This window comes from Mauremys reevesii, linkage group 1 (assembly GCF_016161935.1).
Source record: "Mauremys reevesii isolate NIE-2019 linkage group 1, ASM1616193v1, whole genome shotgun sequence".
NCBI classification, from domain to species: Eukaryota; Metazoa; Chordata; order Testudines; family Geoemydidae; genus Mauremys; species Mauremys reevesii.
Genome location: NC_052623.1, coordinates 357,305,041 through 357,324,611, shown reverse-complemented (window position 1 = coordinate 357,324,611; position 19,571 = coordinate 357,305,041). Strand labels below are relative to the sequence as shown.

Here is a 19,571-nt window from a genome sequence, read left to right as displayed (position 1 = left end):
ACTGTAATTTAAGGTTTCTCGTGCCAGTAATACATTTTAATGTTTGTAAAAGGTCTCTCTCTATGTCTATATTATATAAATAAACTATTGTTATTATCTGAGGTCCTGCTCAGGCCACTACCAGCTGAGTAAATGAAACCCCGAACCGGCAGCGGGCTGAGCGGGACTGGTGACTGGAACCCTAGACAAGGATCCCTGGCCCTGCTCAGCCCGCTGCTGGTCTGGGGTTCTGACTACCAACTCCTGCCACCCAGGATCCCGGCCGCCAACCCCCCTCAGCCTGCTACCAGCCTGGGATTCTGCTCACCCAGGCTGGCAGGAGGCAGAGTGGGGCCGGCGGCTGGGCTCCTGATTGGCAAGGGGCTGGCAGCCAGAACCCCAGAGTAGCAGTAGGCTGAGTGCTGCCGGCACCCCAGACTGGCAGCAGACTGAGCCACTCAACCCCCCAGCCCGCTGCCGGCTGAATGAATGGAACCCCAGGCTGACAGCAGGTTGAGTGGTTCAGCTGGCCTGCTCAGCCCTCTGCCAGTCTGGGGTTCCTTGGGGGTCCCCAGGCCAGCAGCAGGTGCTGAGTGGGGCCGGCGGCTGGTATCCCAGCTGGCAATAGGGCAGCAGCCGGAACCCCAGAGCAGTGATGGGCTGAGCCGCTCAGCCTGCCGCTGCGTGCCATCAAAAATCAGCTCACCTGCCACCTTTTGCACATGTGCCGTAGGTTGCCGACCCCTGCTTTATACACTAGTAAGGAGATGAGCATATTACAGTTGTTGGAGGGCTCTTATCAGGAGTAACAGGCTATAGGAAAGTCAGTCAACATTTTTTGTTTCTCTGATGAAAACTGGCCCACTCCCTGCCTCAAACCAAACCTGTCACTAATAATTGTCAACAACTTAATTTTCTGTTTTTGGCTAAGATATTAATTTTTTAAAAAAAAAATATTGAAATTGGATTCAGGATTGTTAGCAAGAATTTTTGGCAAACAAAGTTGTTAAATGACAATCTAAATGGCAACACAGCACTGCTTTCATGCTTGGCTCACCCCCCAGCCTGCTGGTCCAACAGCTGCAGTAGACCCCAAAATCCACCTCTTGGGGTGCAGAGTGGCAACAGCAGCAGCAAACCCTCAGGTCCAATCACACGCCAATGGGCACCACCACCAGCCTTACGGACCATGGTGAAGTTAGCACAGCATCTGATCTCAGGGACGGGGCACCCATGGAGCCACAGCAGCTAATCCTGCCCAGTGCAGCTCCCCCCGGATGAGATGGATCGCTGGCAGCTGCCAGCCCAGGGGAGAGGTGCTCCCCAGATAGGGTGCCCAGATCCAGATGTCCTGATTTTATAGGGCCAGTCCCGATATTTGGTGCTTTGTCTTATATAGGCACCAATTACCCCCACCTAGAGTGACCAGACAGCAAGTGTGAAAAATCAGGACAGGGGGTGGGGGGTAAAAGGAGCCTATATAAGAAAAAGACCCCAAAATTGGGACTGGCCCTATAAAACAGGGACATCTGGTCACCCTACCCCAATCCCCTGTCCTGATTTTTCACACATCTGGCTAACCCCAGCCCAGCCCTGTGTGACATTCCAATCCTGGCCGAGGAAGTGAGTTACTTTCACTTTCATTCCTCAGCAGGCAGCCAACCAGCCTCCTCCCCCCACCTACCCCCCAGCACCTCACCCAACCCAGCCCTGACGGAGGGGAGGGAGGAGAGAGAGAGAGAGGGATGCTCCTGGGGAGGAGGGAGAAAGGAGGGGGTGCTCCATGGGGCATGGGGGAGAAGAATGGATGTTATGGGGGACAAGGATACTGGTTCCAGAGCCACAGAGCCTGCCTCACCTCATTTCAGCCAGGGGGAAAGAGTCACACTCACAGGTGAGCTCCTTCCCCAACCCCTATCCCCTCCCCTTCCCAGAGACCCCAGCAGCCAATCCCCTCCCTCAGACTGTGCTGCATTCAGCTCTCTCTAGGACCCAGCAGCCTGCTCTTACATGCTCCACTGCTTCCCGTCTGTCCCGGCTCCCGGCAGAGTGGTGCCCCCAGACCTAGTGGTGCCCTAGGCGGCTGCCTATTCTGCCTATGCTTAAGGACGGCCCTGCACCCCATCCCCCTTTTTTGAAAAGCACGTTGCAGCCACTTGAACGCTGGGATAGCTGCCCATAATGCACCACTCCCAACACCGCTGCAAATGCTGCAAATGTGGCCACACTGCAGCGCTGGTAGCTGTGAGTGTGGCCACACTGCAGCGCTTTTCCTACACAGCTGTACGAAGACAGCTGTAACTCCCAGCGCTGTACACCTGCAAGTGTAGCCAAACCCTAAGGGCTTGGCTACACTGGAGAGTTGCAGCGCTGGTGGTGGGTTTACAGCGCTGCAACTTACACACCGTCCACACTTGCAAGGCACATACAGTGCTGCATCTCCCTGGCTGCAGCGCTGGCTGTACTCCTGCTCTGCCTCGGGTATAACTATTGCAGCGCTGGTGATGCAGCGCTGCTCCGCCAGTGTGGCCACCAAAAGTGCTGTAATTGGCCTCCAGCAGAATTTTTCCATAATGTTTTTAACTAAAGAACTCTTTGTTTTGTTGTGAACTCGGGCTCCCGGAGCTGCTTATCTGAAAAACAAACACAGCTCCTGTTTGCTGTGAATGAGGCAGGCAGGGGGATGAATGTCTACAGCTAGTGTTTGCTTTAGGAGAGAAACAGCACGGTGGGGAGGGGTGGGGGAAGGGAGTCCGTCGGAGCAGCTGCTTATCTGGTCTGCAGGCTGTTTGCATTTAAGAGTGAATGAGGGTTCAGGGAAATGGTCAGAATTTGCAAGGCAGGGAGCTGACACAGTGTCGGCTCCAAAAATCCACTCTCTCTCTCTCTCTCTCTCTCTCTCTCTCTTTCTCTCTCTCTCTCTCTCCCCCAGGTTCCCTGTCACACTCCACCCCACCCCCGTCTTTTGAAAAGCACGTTGCAGCCACTTGAATGCTGGGATAGCTGCCCATAATGCACCACTCCCAACACCGTTGCAAATGCTGCAAAAGTGGCCACACTGCAGCGCTGGTAGCTGTCAGTGTGGCCATACTGCAGCGCTTTCCCTACACAGCTGTACGAAGACAGCTGTAACTCCCAGCGCTGCACATCTGCAAGTGTAGCCAAGCACTAAGTCTTTGCAGGAAAAGATTCTATTTACTAAGGTTGTATTTACAACTGCAGAAGTGCCCAGTGCTGCCAGCTCCACAGGGAGGAATTTTGTCCAACGCGATTTTAAGCAAGCAGGGAGGAACAAGGAGAACCAGAAGACCGATATTATGATGCAGCAGAGTTTTTAATGCAGATGAAATTGGCAGTACACAGTTACAGGAAGAAATACTACAGAGCAGAAAGAATGTATTTCCAGTGTTTCAAGAAGAGTTGCGACCGATCACACGCCTCAGTGGGGCTCATTTCAGACACGATGTCCTGTTTGCTTTGTTGCTGCTGCAGAGGTTGACAAACAAGTCCCCTTTTTAACCATTATAAGTTCTTTGTTTTAACCCAGTTGGTAGAAAATGAGACAAAGCAAAATCGAAGCAGGGGACTACGCAGCTTCTCCATTAGACATCTGCCCACAGCAAACATCAAAGTGAGGCATTAAAGGTACAGACTGATGGAAAGGATAGAACATATAGATCCTAACTTTAAAGGGACTTAAGTGATAATAAACATAAATGATGCCTATCTTAAGGCCCCTGTTTCCTTCACACTGAGGGGTCAGTGTAAACAGCCTGCATGAAATTCAGAATGAGTCCACATGTGAAAAAGAGAATCAGCACATAGCTGGGAAAGCATTAGCAGAAAGAGTCACAAAGTGTAACATTAGAAAGGCAGCATGGCTGTCAGCACAAGGTGCTGAGCACACACAGCTCCCACTGAGTTCAGCTGGAGCCCTGTTTGCCCAGCACTTCTGAAAGCCATGCCCAAAAGATCAGGGGTGAATCTGTATCTTGCTGTTCATTTCCTGGTTTTCCTTTCATTCACGGATGTTCCTGCTGGGTTTAACATGGTCCACAATATCCACCAAGATATCTACGGCCATATCCCCCGTATCCCCATAATCCCCTGTAACCATAAAGGCCCGGGTAACCGCAGTATCCCCCATGGCCCAATAATCCCCCATAACCATAAAGGCCTGGGTAACCGCAGTATCCCCCATGGCCTAATAATCCCCCATAACCATAAAGGCCCGGGTAACCGTAGTATCCCCCATGGCCCAATAATCCCCCATAACCGTAATGGCCCCCGTAACCACCTAATCTCCCTAAACCATACAATCCTCCGTAATGGCCTCCATAACCGTACAATCCTCCCAAACCAAATGAGCCTCCAAAACCGGCTCCGACCACAGGTGCTCCTACGGCTGCCACTTCACTTTGCTGTGGGAAATTGCTGAGAATTGGTCCGGGGAGGGTCACAACAACCGGTGAGGGTCTGATCACCACTTCGGAGTCAGGGCACTGCCTAACGCACGGCTCGTTGGCACTGCCAGTAACTGGACTGGGTCGGGCCACCCCACATTCTGGATAGCACAGGCTGGAGAAAGTCATCTTTCTGGGATGGAGGTAAACCTGCAACACAAAACAGGGACTACTGTAAGAGTGTTGGTGGAAGAAAGGTTTCAAAGCTCAGTTACAATTATACTGAGGTCTACATGGGACCCAAGAGATAGAGGAGGATTGGACTTCATCTCTACATGTGTGGCCATGTATTTGTTCCTATTTTCTCTTTCTACGCCTCTTCTCCAGTCGCAGTAAACTTTTCTCCCAACTGGCCCTTTTGAACCCCTCTCAATGACTTTGCCTGAAAAACAGCGACTGGAATAAGTGTAATTATTTCTATGCTGGACACATGGGATTCTGGGTCCATTTTAAACATTTCTCAAAGAGAATGCGGCTGGAATCATGGTAAATCGCATCCTTTCCTTTGAGGATTTAACCTTTGCATGCAAATCAGTTCAGTCTGGTATCACAGTGTGACTCTTTGGTTTTTCAAACCTTGGGAGTCACCAATACTTGCTGACACAAGAAACAGAAACTTTTCTTTTCTCCAAACAAACCACTACAGACAAACTCCTCAGATGGGGTAAAATGGGTTCGGGTCCACTAACTTCCATGGAGTGACACTAAATTACACCATCTGAGGAGAAGCACCTTCAATGGGTATTTCTGAGAAGAACATATGAATTGCTAGACTGGGTCACACCAGTTGTCAGCTTAATACAGTCTCGTGTCTCCAATAGTGAGGACTAACAGCTACTTCAGAGTAAGGTAGAAGAACACCGAATGGGCCCTTTCTGGACTAACCTGAGAAAATTTCTTCCTAATCCAGCTAAGTGAAATATGGTTATGGGACCTTCTAAAGTTACTGAACAGATTTAAATGCCCTAAGTCTTTGTCCAGTTATTAGGAAAGATGTTTCCTAATTGCGCCATTTGCTCTTAAAGTCCCAGTTTTAGCTTCAGATCATGATTCCACCATCTCCTGCAACTGAATAACGACAGAATATACTTTGGAAGAACACCCTGATCACTGATAAAAATCACAGTGAGTACATGCAAGATTCCACCTTAAATGAAAAGAGGCCCTACTGTGACATGTCGGGGGTTAGAAAGAGATTGAGTTGAATTGGACTTACCCAGTTCACCGAGGAGATGAAGTCCAGAGAAGTGTTTAGAAGAGATCTGAGTTGTGAGCACTTATATACAGTTCCTAGGACTTCCTGGAGGATCTGCGATGCCGTTTTGGGAGGAGGTCCTAATTAGTTATATTGTTTTCCTCAGCGTTGGTGATTATTCGGCTAATCTCAGCCTCAGAGGGTGTGACATGCACGTTGCACTGTTCAGTTGTCTTTCATCTTAAAATTGTTTAGGCCAACTACAGTTCTTGTGTCATTCCACTGACTTCATTGGTGCTGCAATGAGAATGAATGTCAAGGCAACTCTGAGCAGCATCAATAGCACAAGTGGGTATCATGAAAAGAATCCAGTTTGGTCCTTTCAATTCATGCTAGTAGTGATTCGGGGCATGGGGCAGTTCATTCTAAACATGCTAGGAAGCAGGGAGCCCTTTTTATCCATTCTCACCACCTCCATTCCCAACAGGTCAGATCCAATCCCCTTTGAAATCAATGGGAATAACTCCATTTCCTCCAGTATGTTTCCTGTCAGGCGTTTAAGTTTGAAATTCACCCTTTGGCAGGGGGACAGTACAATGCCTATGAACAATGTTAGTCCCATCTTAAACTTTCAAACTGAGTCTTAGCAGGGACTTAAGTGGAGCATGAGCCTTTGTGATGGTCCTCTGCCCAGGGGTGAATCTTACCCTATGGTGAGTAAAACATTGGACCGTCACTTGGGTCACCAATTCTGTCTCAAAGGGCTACCTAGAGCAGATTTGCTGATGGGTCAAGGGGAGGGATGGCGGAGAGGGAAAGGAAGCAGTGCTCTTTTACAGAAAGATTTTGAGTTAAGTCTTGGAACCTCTACACTACCAGAAACCATCTCTCCATCCTTGAACAGCCAAGGAACTGAGGTCTTGTAAGACAATGGAGCTGAGTGAGCCCAGCAAGAAACCCAGGAGAGAGGAAAATGACACATCTTGGTGAAGGAGGAGATGGCTGTGGGATGAGATTCAACATAAAGTCTGATCAGCCAAAGGGCATTGTAGTAAGATGAGGCCCTGAAACATGAACCCTTATCAGAGGCCCGATATGAGGCCTGAGGCCTGAACTAAAATAATGGTCAAGACTTGGGTAACATAAAGCAAAGTGAAGCTGTGAGCCAGAGGCAGGCCCTGCTCACAGAAGCTGGCAAGAAAAGGGCTGAGGCTGCAAAAAGAGACATACCTAAAGGTACTGGACACCAGATATCAGAACATTCACATACTTGCACATTCCATACAGATAACATGGAACAGGCTGACCCATCCTAAAGACAGGGTCAAAAGGGTAATATGGTGGCTTGAGTTGTTTTGTTTGAACCAACATGTACAAGGTGAGAGGTGGCACCTTACCATGTGGGAGGGGGTTGCACCTTAATACGTCAGGAGTGATGTGTAACTTGGTTGTACCTGTGTGTAAGAATGCATCCCTGGGGTGGTGTGTCTGTCTGGCCTAGGGGGCAGTGGAGAGTCCCACCACTGACTGAGCCGGTCCATTCTCAGGGGGCACAAATTCGTAGTATGTCCTGTAGAGTCTGCGGGAAACTATTATTGTGCTTCGTTTGACAATAAACCCGGTCAGGTGCCTTCATACCTTATCAGAGTCATTGGGGGTTCTCTCGGGGTCTGCTGTGCCAGTGATCTGTGCAGAGCCAGGGCAGCACACAGAGGGAACACACACACGCAGCCGACTGTTATCATCATTGAACTAGAGTAGAGCACCACATCGGTAGCATCTGACGACAGGCATGTTGCAGAAAACATTCCCCCAGAACCAGAATGTTGTTTAACATATGAAAAATATCCCCAAGAATGGGTTTCATATCCATGGAGGAGGGCAGAAGTGTCTTGCTTTGATTTTAAGGTCCTCCGTCTCTTTGAAGGTGAAGCAACCATACTGATTTACCTCAAGAGAGCACCTTCATTTTCCAATAAAAAATCCCTCCAAAAGTGAAAGAGCCCCCAAAACCAGCTCTGACCACAGGGGCTCCTCTGGTCCCACTTGGCTCTTCTGAGGGAAATTACAGAGAATTGGTCCTGAGAGGGTCAAAAGAACTGGTGAGAGTCTGATCACCTCTTCAGAGTCAGGGCACTGCCCTCCTACCCCTCAGAGATTTAAAAAAATACTAAATTCAAAACTACATTAGAATGAAAATAAAATAACCCCAAATTGTGTGGCTCTAAATCACGACCTGATTAAGGGAATGACACAAGAGACCTTGACCTCCATTTTCTTTAAAGTGACTGTATGACTCAGTACAGAGGCATCTAACCCCAACAACAATTGAAAGAGAAATACAACCCAATACTTCTGACTCCTCCTAGCACAAGCCGAGCTCTAGATTGATCCCTGTTACACTGTGTTACAAGACAAGGTTAGTAACATCTCTGGTTATGAAATGTTTGCATTCTTGGATCTAAACATCAACAATAAAAAACTAGCTAATGTTGTGATCCACTTTAACTGTGGCTTCCTTATAGCCGAGGTTAATACTGCTCCGAAGGAATTACAAGTCTGTCAATTTTCCAAGAGTGCGGTAGCCTTGTAAATATAAAGCTGGAATTCAAGCTTTAAAAATTTGCTTTAACTCATAGCACCCACGGCAATGAAGTCACCAAGTACATTCTGTGCACTATTTTTTCTGTCCTTGGAAATACACAATGGCAATGAATTCCTCTAGGTTCGTGAAACGACGCACAGGAGAGGTTATCTCTGTAACATTGCCTTCTTTAGACTTGAGGATTTTATAGGTCCAAAGGAATTACAAGTGTGTACATTTCAAGGTTGTTCATGTGCAGTGTAGAAATAAAAATCTCAATATACAATTCAAGCTGGGACAAATTTTGGTAAAAGAGAATTTAATTTATCTCAAGGGTAAATACCCACCACAGAGACAATAACTACAAATAAAGGGAGTTAAGGCGCATTGCAAGACTCTCAATGGTTGATCGTTGTTCACACTTAGATGAGAAGATGTTTCACCGAAAAGTTCCCCTCAAAATCATCAAAACAAAATTTTAAAATTCCACAATGAGCCTCTCTAAGAGTTACTCTCAGGTTAGTGATGTATCGTATCTGGAAGCCATGAATGGTAGTATCCAGTAGGGTTCAGGGGACGGGTTAGTGTTTGGCATGAGCAGACCCAACTACTGGGGTTTATTTCTGACTCTGCCAGTCGCTCCCTGTCTGACCTTCACCTGAATGTGCCTCCTTTTACCTCCATGGCAAACAGGTATAATTGTAACTTTCAGAGTGGATGGTCTGAGGCTTCCTCTGATCTCAGCATTTCAAAGCACTTCACAAACACTCATCAAGTGTAATACAGCCCAAGAGATGAATTACTAAAGTAGTAAAAACTTTTTCCTGGGATTAGATCTTCCAAAACTGAAGATTAGATTCACTTTAGAAATGTATGTCAAGGTCTCAGGTGTCACTCCCGTGCTCAGTTTGTGATTCCTAGTCTTTGAAATTGGGGTTCTTTGATTTTCGTTCCATGTACCTTTGCAATTTCCTTTTATATATATTTTGACGTTTAAGGGTAGATACTGAACCAGTGTAAAATTCCATCAACTTCAAATTGAAGGAACGCACTTTATCTAGCCCGGCTTAGAGAAACCTTGTTGTGAATGTCTCTCTCTCTGCATACTCGGCACCTCTACCCACTGCTGCTCAGATCCAACATATAGTGAAACCAATGGGAAACATCAGGTACTGCATCTCCACCCATGAGCAGCCAAGAGAAGTGGGTCTTGTGAGAGACTTCAGCTAATAAAGCAAAGGAAGAAGCACAACACTGACAGTTAAGGATTCCTTCTTCAACGATCAGAGAGCTGTGGGATGAGACTGGATTAATTGGAAGTCTGACCAACCTAGTGCATCCTGCAAGAACCATCTCTCACACAAAGCTTTTCCGCCAGAATTAGAATAATTTTTAAAGTGGAAAATTAAACCCCACCAGGATTTCTTCTAACCCGAGCAGCATTAAATGCCTTCCTTCAGTTGTAAGGCACAGAATGTCACTGAAGTCAAGGGAATTCTACTGACATCCAGTGTCTCAGTATCTGCCTCAAATTCGGAGCCTGGGAATCATCCACTGACTATTGGCATGACATCAGAAACCTTACATGGATTTGTAAAATTAATTTAATCCAGCATTTCCCAAATGAGGCCACCGACAGATATTTTTGCAGCTACGTCAGCCTCAAAATCATGGACAGGGATTGTGGGGGTTCAAAGCAGCAGCCCCTTCTGGCAGCGCCCCCCTGTTGCTGCTGAGTAGCTGTTACCAAAGGCTGTGAGATGCGCCGCATTGATGTTTGCAGTGGCATCGCCAGCAGGGATCGGGGCCATGCACCATGCAACCTCCTCGGGGGCTCTGGGCAGTGCCTCTGGAGACATGTGGGAGGAGGTGGGGGTTTGTGTTTTGTTTTGATTTAAAAACCAGTTTTTGTTTATTCAGCAGCAAGTGTCCTCCAGGTTTGTATACCCCCAATGTGATGCACAACTCAGGAAACCTTGTGGCCTATTAGCAAGAAATGTTGAGCATGAAGAGCTCCAATTTGCTTCAAAGGGAGAGTTGAGTCCTCAGTACTTCAGAAAAATGGGCCTGTAGGCTCTCTGTAGCGGGGAGATTACCCAGCTCCTGCCCGGAGGGGTTAAAAACAGCCCTGTGAGATGGCTGGGGTGGGAGACCAGCAAGCCTGGGCTGATTGGGGAAGCAGCCACAGCTGGGGCCATACCCCCATTAGGGCCCAGCTGGCCTTTATAAGAGGGCAGTGGGCCAGGAGCTAAACAGTCTCTCTCTAGCTTGCTGAGGGGGAAGGGCCTGGCTGCTGGGGAGCTGAACAGAGTACTGAGAATGGAGCAGGGCTGGGGAAGGGCCAGAGGAGCCGGGGAGCTCCAGCCTGGAAAGCCCCAGGCTGCAGGCCTTGCTAAAGGCCCAAAAGGTATTGGGGTTGCAAAGGGGAAGCCAAGGGTAGACAGAGACAGCAGGTCCAACCCCTCCTTGCCTGTGATGAGTGCCTTTTGCACTGCAGTGAGCCCCAGTGAGCGGGGGCTAGATGATGACTGGCAGTAGCGAGGTGGGTATAGGGGGTTGGGGGTTCCCCGAGGAGGGGAGACCCTGAGAGCTGAAGGGGTACTGCCAGAGGGCAGCACCTGGAGGAAAGGGACACTGGAGTCCAGGTCCATAGGCATGGTCTGATATTGAAGACTAGAGCTGTATTGCTTTTATACAAAACACATAGCCAGACAGCTAAATCTTCCCTCCCCGCCTGAGTATTGTATCATTACCCAAAGAGGTAGGATGGTCTGGATAAATTTTAACTTTTGTATTGTAAAATCAAAAATTTCATTAGTGGAAAATGTTCATCTTCTGGGAACTAAGAGCCACAAAAATGTTGACGAAAAATGAAGTGGGAAATGTAATGTAATTTTTTTCTCTGCAATTCTTGCAATATCAAGTCATGGTACATCCAGGGGATTTTATACAAGACTTATAATATGGAGCACAGCGAGTCACAGTTACGTAAAAAACCATGAGATTCTTGTATGGAATGAATGGTCTGGGGATGAATCTCTTCATATCACACATTAAATTCCTGACTTCTGCACATAACATTGGAGCAGTGGTGAGCTGGAGCCGGTTCCCACAGGTTCCCAAGAACCAGTAGCTAAAATTAGACCTCCGTGGAGAACCGGTTGTTAAAGGGCCAGGGAGTGGGCAAAGAACTCTGGTCCGTGGGCTGGACCATCCTGTTGCTCCCAGGATTCCCAGCTGGGGAGGCTGATGCTCCCCCGGCCCTTCCCCCACTTCCCCCCAGCTGCAGCGGGGCCAGCCGCCGGCACCAGATGGGCAGCTCAGCTGAGCTCCTGAGTTGTCCTGCAGCTTTGAGCTGCCGGCAAGGTAAGAGGGGAGGGGGCTGCAAGCTCTAGGGTTGCTGGGGGGGCAAGTGGGGCACATTGCCCCAGGCCCTGCAGGGGCCCCTGGCCCCATGGGTATGTCTCCCCCGCACCCCCCCCCCTTAAATCAGAACTTTTTATTGGGAACCGGTTGTTAAGATTTTGGGAGCTCATCACTGCATTGGAGTAGTGTAATTTGTCTGTATGGCAGAACGGACTCAGTCAAGTGTGTTGGCAACATCCTTGTGAAATCAACTTTTGGTCATGTCATTTGACCAAGGAATGAACATTGCTGCTGACCATTGATAAACACATGAGAGTATAGTATGAGAAGGGAGGGATAGCTCAGTGGTTTGAGCATTGGCCTGCTAAACCCAGGCTTGTGAGTTCAATCCTTGAGAGAACCACTTAGGGATCAGGGGCAAAAATTGGTCCTGCTAGTGAAGGTAGGGGGCTGGACTCAATGACCTGTCAAGGTCCCTTCCAGCTGCTGACTAGTTGATAAACACATGAGAGCAAAGAACAAGAAGATTAATTTAACTGAGTTTTATTGGTGCAATGAAATCCAAAATCTCAGTATAAAGCTGAACTATTTCTGCCCCATTGCCCTAGATTTTGTCAACTCATCTCCAACATTGCAAAGTTGATGCAAAAGTGGTGTCAAATATAGGCACTGACTTTTCTTTTCGCCAGTGGGTTCTTTTGTACAGGTGGTGGTAGGGAATTTTGGGGATAGGCTATTTTCAGGATATTTATAGACTTCTTTCATATTCTAATTATTGAATATGTGTCTATCATTGATATCTTTACTATTTTAATAATGATTACATTGTTATGAACTACATAATTACATTATCATGAATTGCCGTATGTTAAAATCATTGCCATCAGCTAGAATCTGTCTTCACTAACATCCCAGTTTAAGACATTACGTCTCACTGTAGCTTTCTGGATGAAACTGTCAGCAATCTTATTTACATCTAGTTCCCTGGTATGGTCTTGATGCACGTTAAGGACAGCTGCATTGCTTAGTTGCATCTGTCCCGTTAATGACGAGATAATTTGTAAGTCTTCTGAAGCTGTTCAGGATGATACAGGCATGGTGAGAAGGATTCCTATAAATGTGCAGTGCTCTGGAAGCATAGTGCTTCCAGTGTACTGCAAATGACTCCAAGATCTCTTTCTTGATGTGTAACAGCTAATTTAGACCCCATCATTTTCTGTGTATAGTTGGGATTATATTTTGCCATGTGTGTTACTTTGCATTTAACATTGAATTTCATCTGCCATTTTGTTGCCAAGTCACCCAGTTTTGTGAGCATCCTCTGTGGTCAACTTTGGATTTAACTATCTTGAGTAATAATGTGTCATCTGAAAATTATGCCACCTCAGTGTTTACCCCTTTTTCTAGATCATTTCTGAATATGTTGAACATTAGCAGGTCCCAGTACAGGCCCCTGGGAGACATCACTATTTACTTCTCTCCACTCTGAAAATGGACCATTTATCATAACCTTTGGCTTTCTTTTAACTGGGTTGCCTGGCAATGCTTTCAGGATCATCCTTAATTTAATTTACTGGCAAGCCTTTTGTTATCTTAATCACCCTGCCTCCATTTATAGACAAACTCCCTGCCCCAAAGGCAGAAGTTGGGAGCAGGACAGAACTTATCACACTCCACACTCAAGCAGTGTCTAGGGCTAGGGCCTGCAAAGTGAGAAGACCTCTGGTACAAAACTTGGGAGGGGCAGGAACCACTTTGGGTTGTGGTCCACTTTTGGCCCGACCTGGTTCCCTGACCCTCCTCTTACCCACAAGACTCCACCCTCAGTCTAGACTGGAAGTGGGAGCTGCTTCCAGTATGGGAAGCTGTGGTTAACCGTGGACCGTCCACCTTCCATATGTAGAGGGCCCAGGAGCCAGGGATATGGGCCGGGCTGCTCCGGAGATCCCTCTTCCCAGGATATGGAGGGGCCCGGGCTCCCCGGCCTGGCTCTAGCATTGGCTTGGCCAGGGAGGCGGGGCCTCGGGTGAAGAGGAGGTGCAGGAATAGGCCCCTAGAGGGGGAGGGGCATTGTGGCCCCCTACCATTGGGAAGAATCCCCTGGTGTAGCGATAACATTGCATTAACTATGTGGTCTGGTGGCCACTTTTCTTTTCCTTACGAAAACCTGGGTTGCTGTCCTGCAAAGATTCTCACTGACTTTTATTGTGAACCATATGATGATTGGCCTTCTTGAAATCAAAGGAAAAACTTATATTCTTAAATTGAAAAACTGTCTAAGTCTTTGCAAGAAAAGATTCTTTGCTAAAACAGGTTATGCAAGGAGGAACCCCACCCTGGTACTCAGGGCCTGCAGACTGCTATCAACCACTCCAAGGGCTGGATTCTCCTGTTACTGCAGGGCTTTGAAAATTACAACTGGAGAAGTGCACGGTGGTGCCAGATCCACAGTGAGGAATTTCACCCTACGCGATTTTTAAACAAGTATGAGGAGCAAGGAGACCCAGAAGACTGATATTATGATGCAGCAGAGTTTTAATGCAAATTAAATTGGCAATACACAGTTACAGAAAGAAATACTACAGAGCAGAAAGAATGAATTTCCAGTGTTTCAAAAAGGGCTCTGACAAATCGCAGACCTCAGTGGGGTGTATTTCAGATGTTCTTTTGGCTGCAGCTGCAGAGATTGACAAACAAGTCCCCATTGTAAGTATTTTAAATTCCTTGTTTTACCCCAGTTGGTGGGAAATGAGACAAAGGAAAATAGAAGCAGAGGACTACGCAGCTTCTTTATTAGACATCTGCCACGCAAAGGTCAAAGTGAGGCGTTAAAGGTACATATTGATGGAAAGGACAGAACATGTGGTGCCTAAAAGGGCTTAAAGTGATAATAAATATAAATTATGCCTATCTTAAGGCCCTTGTTTCCTTCACACTGCAGGGTTAGTGTAAACAGCCTGCGTGTAATTCAGAATGAGTCCACATGTAAATAAAAGAATCAGCATATGGATGGGAAAGCATTTGCAGAAAGAGTCATAAAGTGTAACATTAGAAATGCAGCATGGCTGTCAGCCCAAGGTGCTGAGCACACACAGCTCCCACTGAGTTCAGCTGGAGCCCTGTTTGCCCAGCACCTGTGAAAGCCCTGCGCAAAAGGTAAGGGGTGAATCTGTATCTTGCTGGTCATTTCCTGTTTTTTCCTTCTTCCATGGATGTTCCTGCTGGGTTTAACATGGCCCCCAGTTTCCACCAAGATACCTACGGCCATATCCTCCGTATCCCCATAATCCCCCATAACCATAAAGGCCTGGGTAACCGCAGTGTCCCCCATAGCCCAATAATCCCCCATAACCATAAAGACCCGGGTAACCGCAGTGTCCCCCATAGCCCAATAATCCCCCATAACCGTAATGGCCCCCGTAACCACCTAATCTCCCTAAACCATACAATCCTCCGTAATGGCCTCCATAGCCATACAATCCCCCCAAACCGAATGAGCCTCCGAAACCAGCTCCGACCACAGGTGCTCCTACGGCTGCCACTTCACTCTGCTGAGGGAAATTGCTGAGAATTGGTCCGGGGAGGGTCACGACAACCGGTGAGGGTCTGATCACCACTTCAGAGTCAGGGCACTGCCTAACGCACGGCTCGTTGGCACTGCCAGTAACTGGACTGGGTCGGGCCACCCCACATTCTGGATAGCACAGGCTGGAGAAAGTCATCTTTCTGGGGTGGAGGTAAACCTGCAACACACAAAAGGGATTAGAGTAAAGAGAAGGTAGAAGTGCTGGTGGAAGAAAGGCTTCAAAGCTCGGTTACAATTGTAGTGAGGTTTGCATGGGGCCCAAGAGAGAGAGGAGGAGTGGATTTAATCTGCATGTGTGTGGTCATGTATTTGTTCCTATATCCTTTTTCTATACCTCCTGTCCACTCACAGTAAACTTCCCAGCCAACTCGCCCCTTTGAGCCCCTCTCAATGACTTTGTCTGAAAAACACTGACTGGAATAAGTTTAACTATTTCTTTGATGGACACCTGGCATTCTGGATCTATTTTAGATATTTATCAAAGAGAACATTTCTAGTATCATGGTAATCACATCCTTTCCTTTTAGGATTTAACCTCTGCATGCAAAGCAGTTGAGTCCAGTGTCAGAGTGTGGCTCTTTGAGTTTCCAAATCTTGGGAGTCACCAAAACTTGCTGATGAAGAAACAGAGACTTTGCTTTTCTCCCAACAAATCACTAAGGACAATCTCCTCAGCTGGGGTAAAATGGGTTCAGGTCCTCTGACCTGCAGCTACACTAAATTACACCATCTGAGGAGAAGCACCTTCAATGGGTATTTCTGCTCAGGCAAACATAGGAATTGCTAGATTGGAGCACACCACTTGAGAACTTTATCCATTCTCTGTCTCCAATAGTGAGGACTAACAGCTGCTTCAGAGTAAAGTAGAAGACCACCGAATTGGCCCTTTCCGGACTAACCTGGGAAAGTTTCTTCCTAATCCAGCTAAGTGAAAAATGGCTAAGGGACTTTCTAAAGTTTCTGAAAAGATTTAAATGTCCTAATTCTTTATCCAGTTAATAGGAAATATGTTTCCCATGAATCCACCAGCACTTGAAACTGAATAATTACACAGGATAGTTAAGGAAAAATACCCTGATCCCTGATAAAAATCACAGTGAGTATATGCAAGATTCCATCTTAAATTGAAAGAAGCCCTACAGTGATATCTGTGTGGTTAGAAAGAAATTGAGTCAAGTTGGACTTACCCGAATCACCGAGGAGATGAAGTCCGGAGAAATGTTTAGAAGAGTGCTGAGTCGTGAGCACTTTTATACAGTTCCTAGGACTGCCTGGAGGATCTGAGATGCTGTTTGTGGGAGAGGTCCTAATTAGTTACCAAACAAACTTGATTGCCTTTGTAAGTCCTCCTTTGGATGAATTTCAGTCTCACAGGGTGTGATATGCGTGTTGCACTCTTCAGTTGTCTTTCATCTTAACATTGCGTGAGCCAACTGGTGATTATGGGTGGCATCAGTAGCACATGTGGCTGTCATCAAAGGATTGTCAAAGGACTGCCTAGAGCAGATTTGCTGATAGGTTAAGGAGAGGGGTGGCGGAGAGGGAAAGGAAGCAGTGCTGTTTTGTACAAAGGGTTTGAGTTAAGTCTTGGAACCTGTACGCTGTCAGAAACCACCTCTCCATCCATGAGCAGACAAGAAAGGGAGGTCTTGTAAGACAATGCAGCTGAGTGAGCCCAGCAAGAAGCCCAGCAGAGATGAAAAAGGCGAATTCTTGGTGAAGGATGAGATGGCTGTGGGATGAACCTTTGGTAACATGAAAAGATAACGAATGGAAGAACAATTAAACCAGAAGACCAATAGTATGAAGTAGTACATATTTGAATATGACATAAAGGGGAGTAGAAAATTGTCAGAATAAAGAATAAATAAAGAAAGCAGGGTAGGAAGACTAGATTTCCATCGTTTCATGGAGAGCCGTATCCTATTCCCAGCTCCAAAGTGGCATCTTTCTCACAGTTCTCTGAGTTCTTTCTTGCAGCTGTAGAGTTTGGCACTCCAGTCCGTCTGCCACCATTTTGAAGTACTTGTCTCAACTGAAAGAAAGCACAATAAAAGCAGAAGTTCGAAAAGCTTCTCCATTATCCAGCTGCTGTTAGAAAGTTAAAAGGCAGAAAGAAACAGTGCATATTCATGGATAGGAGATCACCTAGCCCAGGGGTCGGCAACCTTCGGGTCGTGGCCCATCAGGGTAATCCGCTGGTGGACCAGGAGACATTTTGTTTACGTTGACCATTGTGTAGTTGAGAATCAGGCCCATTGTGTTGATAACAGAAGAAACCTATAGCTAGGGAAGCAATAGAGGAAACCCATCAAGTTTAACATGGGAAACATGAGGAATGTTTGCAGAGGTGCTGATGAAATGCAGCTCTCTCATTATTTCACACTGAGTTCAGTGTACTCACCACTTCTCCAAGTTTGGCCTATGAGCTCAGATGTGAATCTGTATCATGCCATTCATTTCCTGGTTCTTCCTGTTCCCATGGATATACCTGCTGTGTTTAACATAGCCCACAGCTTCCATTGACATAACAATGGCCCCAATGCTAGGATGACCAGATGTCCCATTTTTAAAGTGACAGTACTGTTTTTTGGGACTTTTTCTTATATAGGCGCCTATTATCCCCCCGCACCCCCACCCCATCCCGTTTTTTCACAGTTGCTATCTGGTAATCCTACCCATCGCCATCCCCCTAAACCTGTAATCCCCCACAACCATACGGACCCCATGACCATAGAGTCCCTCCTAACTGTATGGGCCCCCATAACTGTATAATCTCCCACAATCACAGGAACCCCCGTAACCATATAATCCTCCATAATGTTATGAGCCTCTATCATCACATGTGCCCCCATCACCACGTCCGATGTCAGCTACTCCTGAGGATCCCACTCTGCTTTTCTGAGGGAAAGAGCTAAGAATCGCTCCTGGGAAGGTGGTGGTTGGATCAGAACTGTGGAAGCAGGGAACTGGCTTACATCTGGCATGTTGTAGCTTATTGTAGCTTCACACATTTGTGAAGCAAGACATCTTTCTGCCATGGTGATAAACCTGAAACACACAGCAGGCAAGACAATAAACTTAAGGTACATTGGAAAGTGGAATAAAAATTTTAATGATTAGCTCCTATTGCAACTGAGGTCATGTAGAGACCTAAAGAGAGAAAAGCAAAGAGAGAGAGAGATGCAGAGAGAGCCAAAGACAAAGAAAGAAAGAAAGAAAGAAAGAAAGAGGGACCTAACCAGCTCTTTTGAATCCTTGTTACTCTCTTTGTCCTAAAAATATCCTGTCTCTAAGAGATATAAATATATAAAATTTCTATCATTAATGCTTGGAATGTCCAGTCCTTTAAAAAAATATTGCAAAGAACATGGCTGGAATAGCATTAATAATGCTAGATTCCTTGTTAGGATGTAACCTATATGTTAGTAGGGGATGGTCCCACCCGTGTGGGGAACTTTACTAGATTATATGCTATCCCAGTTGAATTTACTAATGAATGAATCTGAGTCCTATCTCCCACTCTGTTTTCCCAGAGGCCTGCCTGACCTCAAGGACTCCTCTTCCATTGTCCTTGTAACCCTGACAAGGCTCGGCCCAGGAATCCTGGTGGGGCTCCACCCCCAATCTTGTCATGGTCACTTAGGTCAGGGGCTCGGCTGTCCCCACTCTGGGGTATTCTCTTCACACCAGATGCTTCCACCCCCCATGACTGCAGCCCCAATTCATCTGTGGCTGGATTCCATAACATCTTCAGGTTACGGACCATTTCAGAGTTACAGACAACCGCCACTCCCGAGGTGTCTGTAACGCTGCGGTTCTACTGTACATGTACTTCAGAGCAAATAGGATTTATTAAACAGCAACTAATAAATAAATAAGGAAAAATGGGAAAAGATAAAGGAACAAGTCACCCCACCCTGTGGGCTGAGGGACACCACACACAGCCGTCTCTGGAGTGTAAGGGCAGTTCACAGTCTGTTCCTCACATGCCCAGGCCCCCTGTGCTGCAGGGACGCTGCGGGTCGGACACTTGCTCTGGCAATTCCCAAACGCCCTCAGGCTCTAGGTGGCAGGACCCTTCTTCAGGGTTCTGATCCCCCTCGGTCTGGCCTGCGGGACCTCTTGGCTGGTGGCGTCACCCTGTGCTGGACCCTCTGCTCAGAGTCCCCCCCCCCACTCTCCCCAGCTGGTCACTGCACCCGGCTTCGGACGGCTCCATCCCCATCCCCAGCCCCAGCTCCACTCTGCCCCAGCATGGCTGCGGCTCTGCCTCCAGCTCAGCTCTGCTCTCTGGGCTGCTCCTCTGGCTCGTCAGGCTGCTGCGGCTCTGCTCAGCTCAGCTCTGGCTTCTGCTCTCGCCTTAGCTGGGCCCCCCGCTGGCTCAGTCAGCTCCAG

The 19,571-nt window shown here is 47.3% G+C and overlaps 2 protein-coding genes across 5 annotated transcripts in view; one reads left to right on the top strand and one right to left on the bottom strand.

Annotated features, from left to right (window-relative positions):
- The window catches only part of LOC120390934 (claw keratin-like), a 38,513-nt gene that overhangs the window by 11,592 nt on the left and 7,350 nt on the right, over positions 1-19,571 (top strand). The gene's annotated exons all lie outside the window — the stretch shown is intronic.
- Positions 4,023-17,764, bottom strand: LOC120388758 (claw keratin-like). 4 transcript variants are annotated; one of them, XM_039511939.1, is made up of 6 exons: positions 17,578-17,764; positions 17,322-17,459; positions 17,130-17,208; positions 16,361-16,918; positions 15,286-15,330; positions 4,023-4,579 (listed from the first exon to the last, which is right to left on the bottom strand). In XM_039511939.1, the coding sequence occupies exon 6, from the start codon at positions 4,569-4,571 to the stop codon at positions 4,023-4,025; it is 549 nt and encodes a 182-aa protein (XP_039367873.1). In that variant the 5' UTR covers positions 4,572-4,579; positions 15,286-15,330; positions 16,361-16,918; positions 17,130-17,208; positions 17,322-17,459; positions 17,578-17,764. The 4 variants fall into 4 exon arrangements, with proteins under 4 accessions (XP_039367873.1, XP_039367098.1, XP_039368340.1 ...); XM_039511164.1 differs by having other exon boundaries at positions 16,361-17,208; XM_039512406.1 differs by lacking the exon at positions 17,322-17,459.

Bases quoted from the DNA above. Each gene is read 5' to 3' on its own strand.
- LOC120388758 (XM_039511164.1), bottom strand. From the start codon at position 4,571: ATGACTTTCTCCAGCCTGTGCTATCCAGAATGTGGGGTGGCCCGACCC.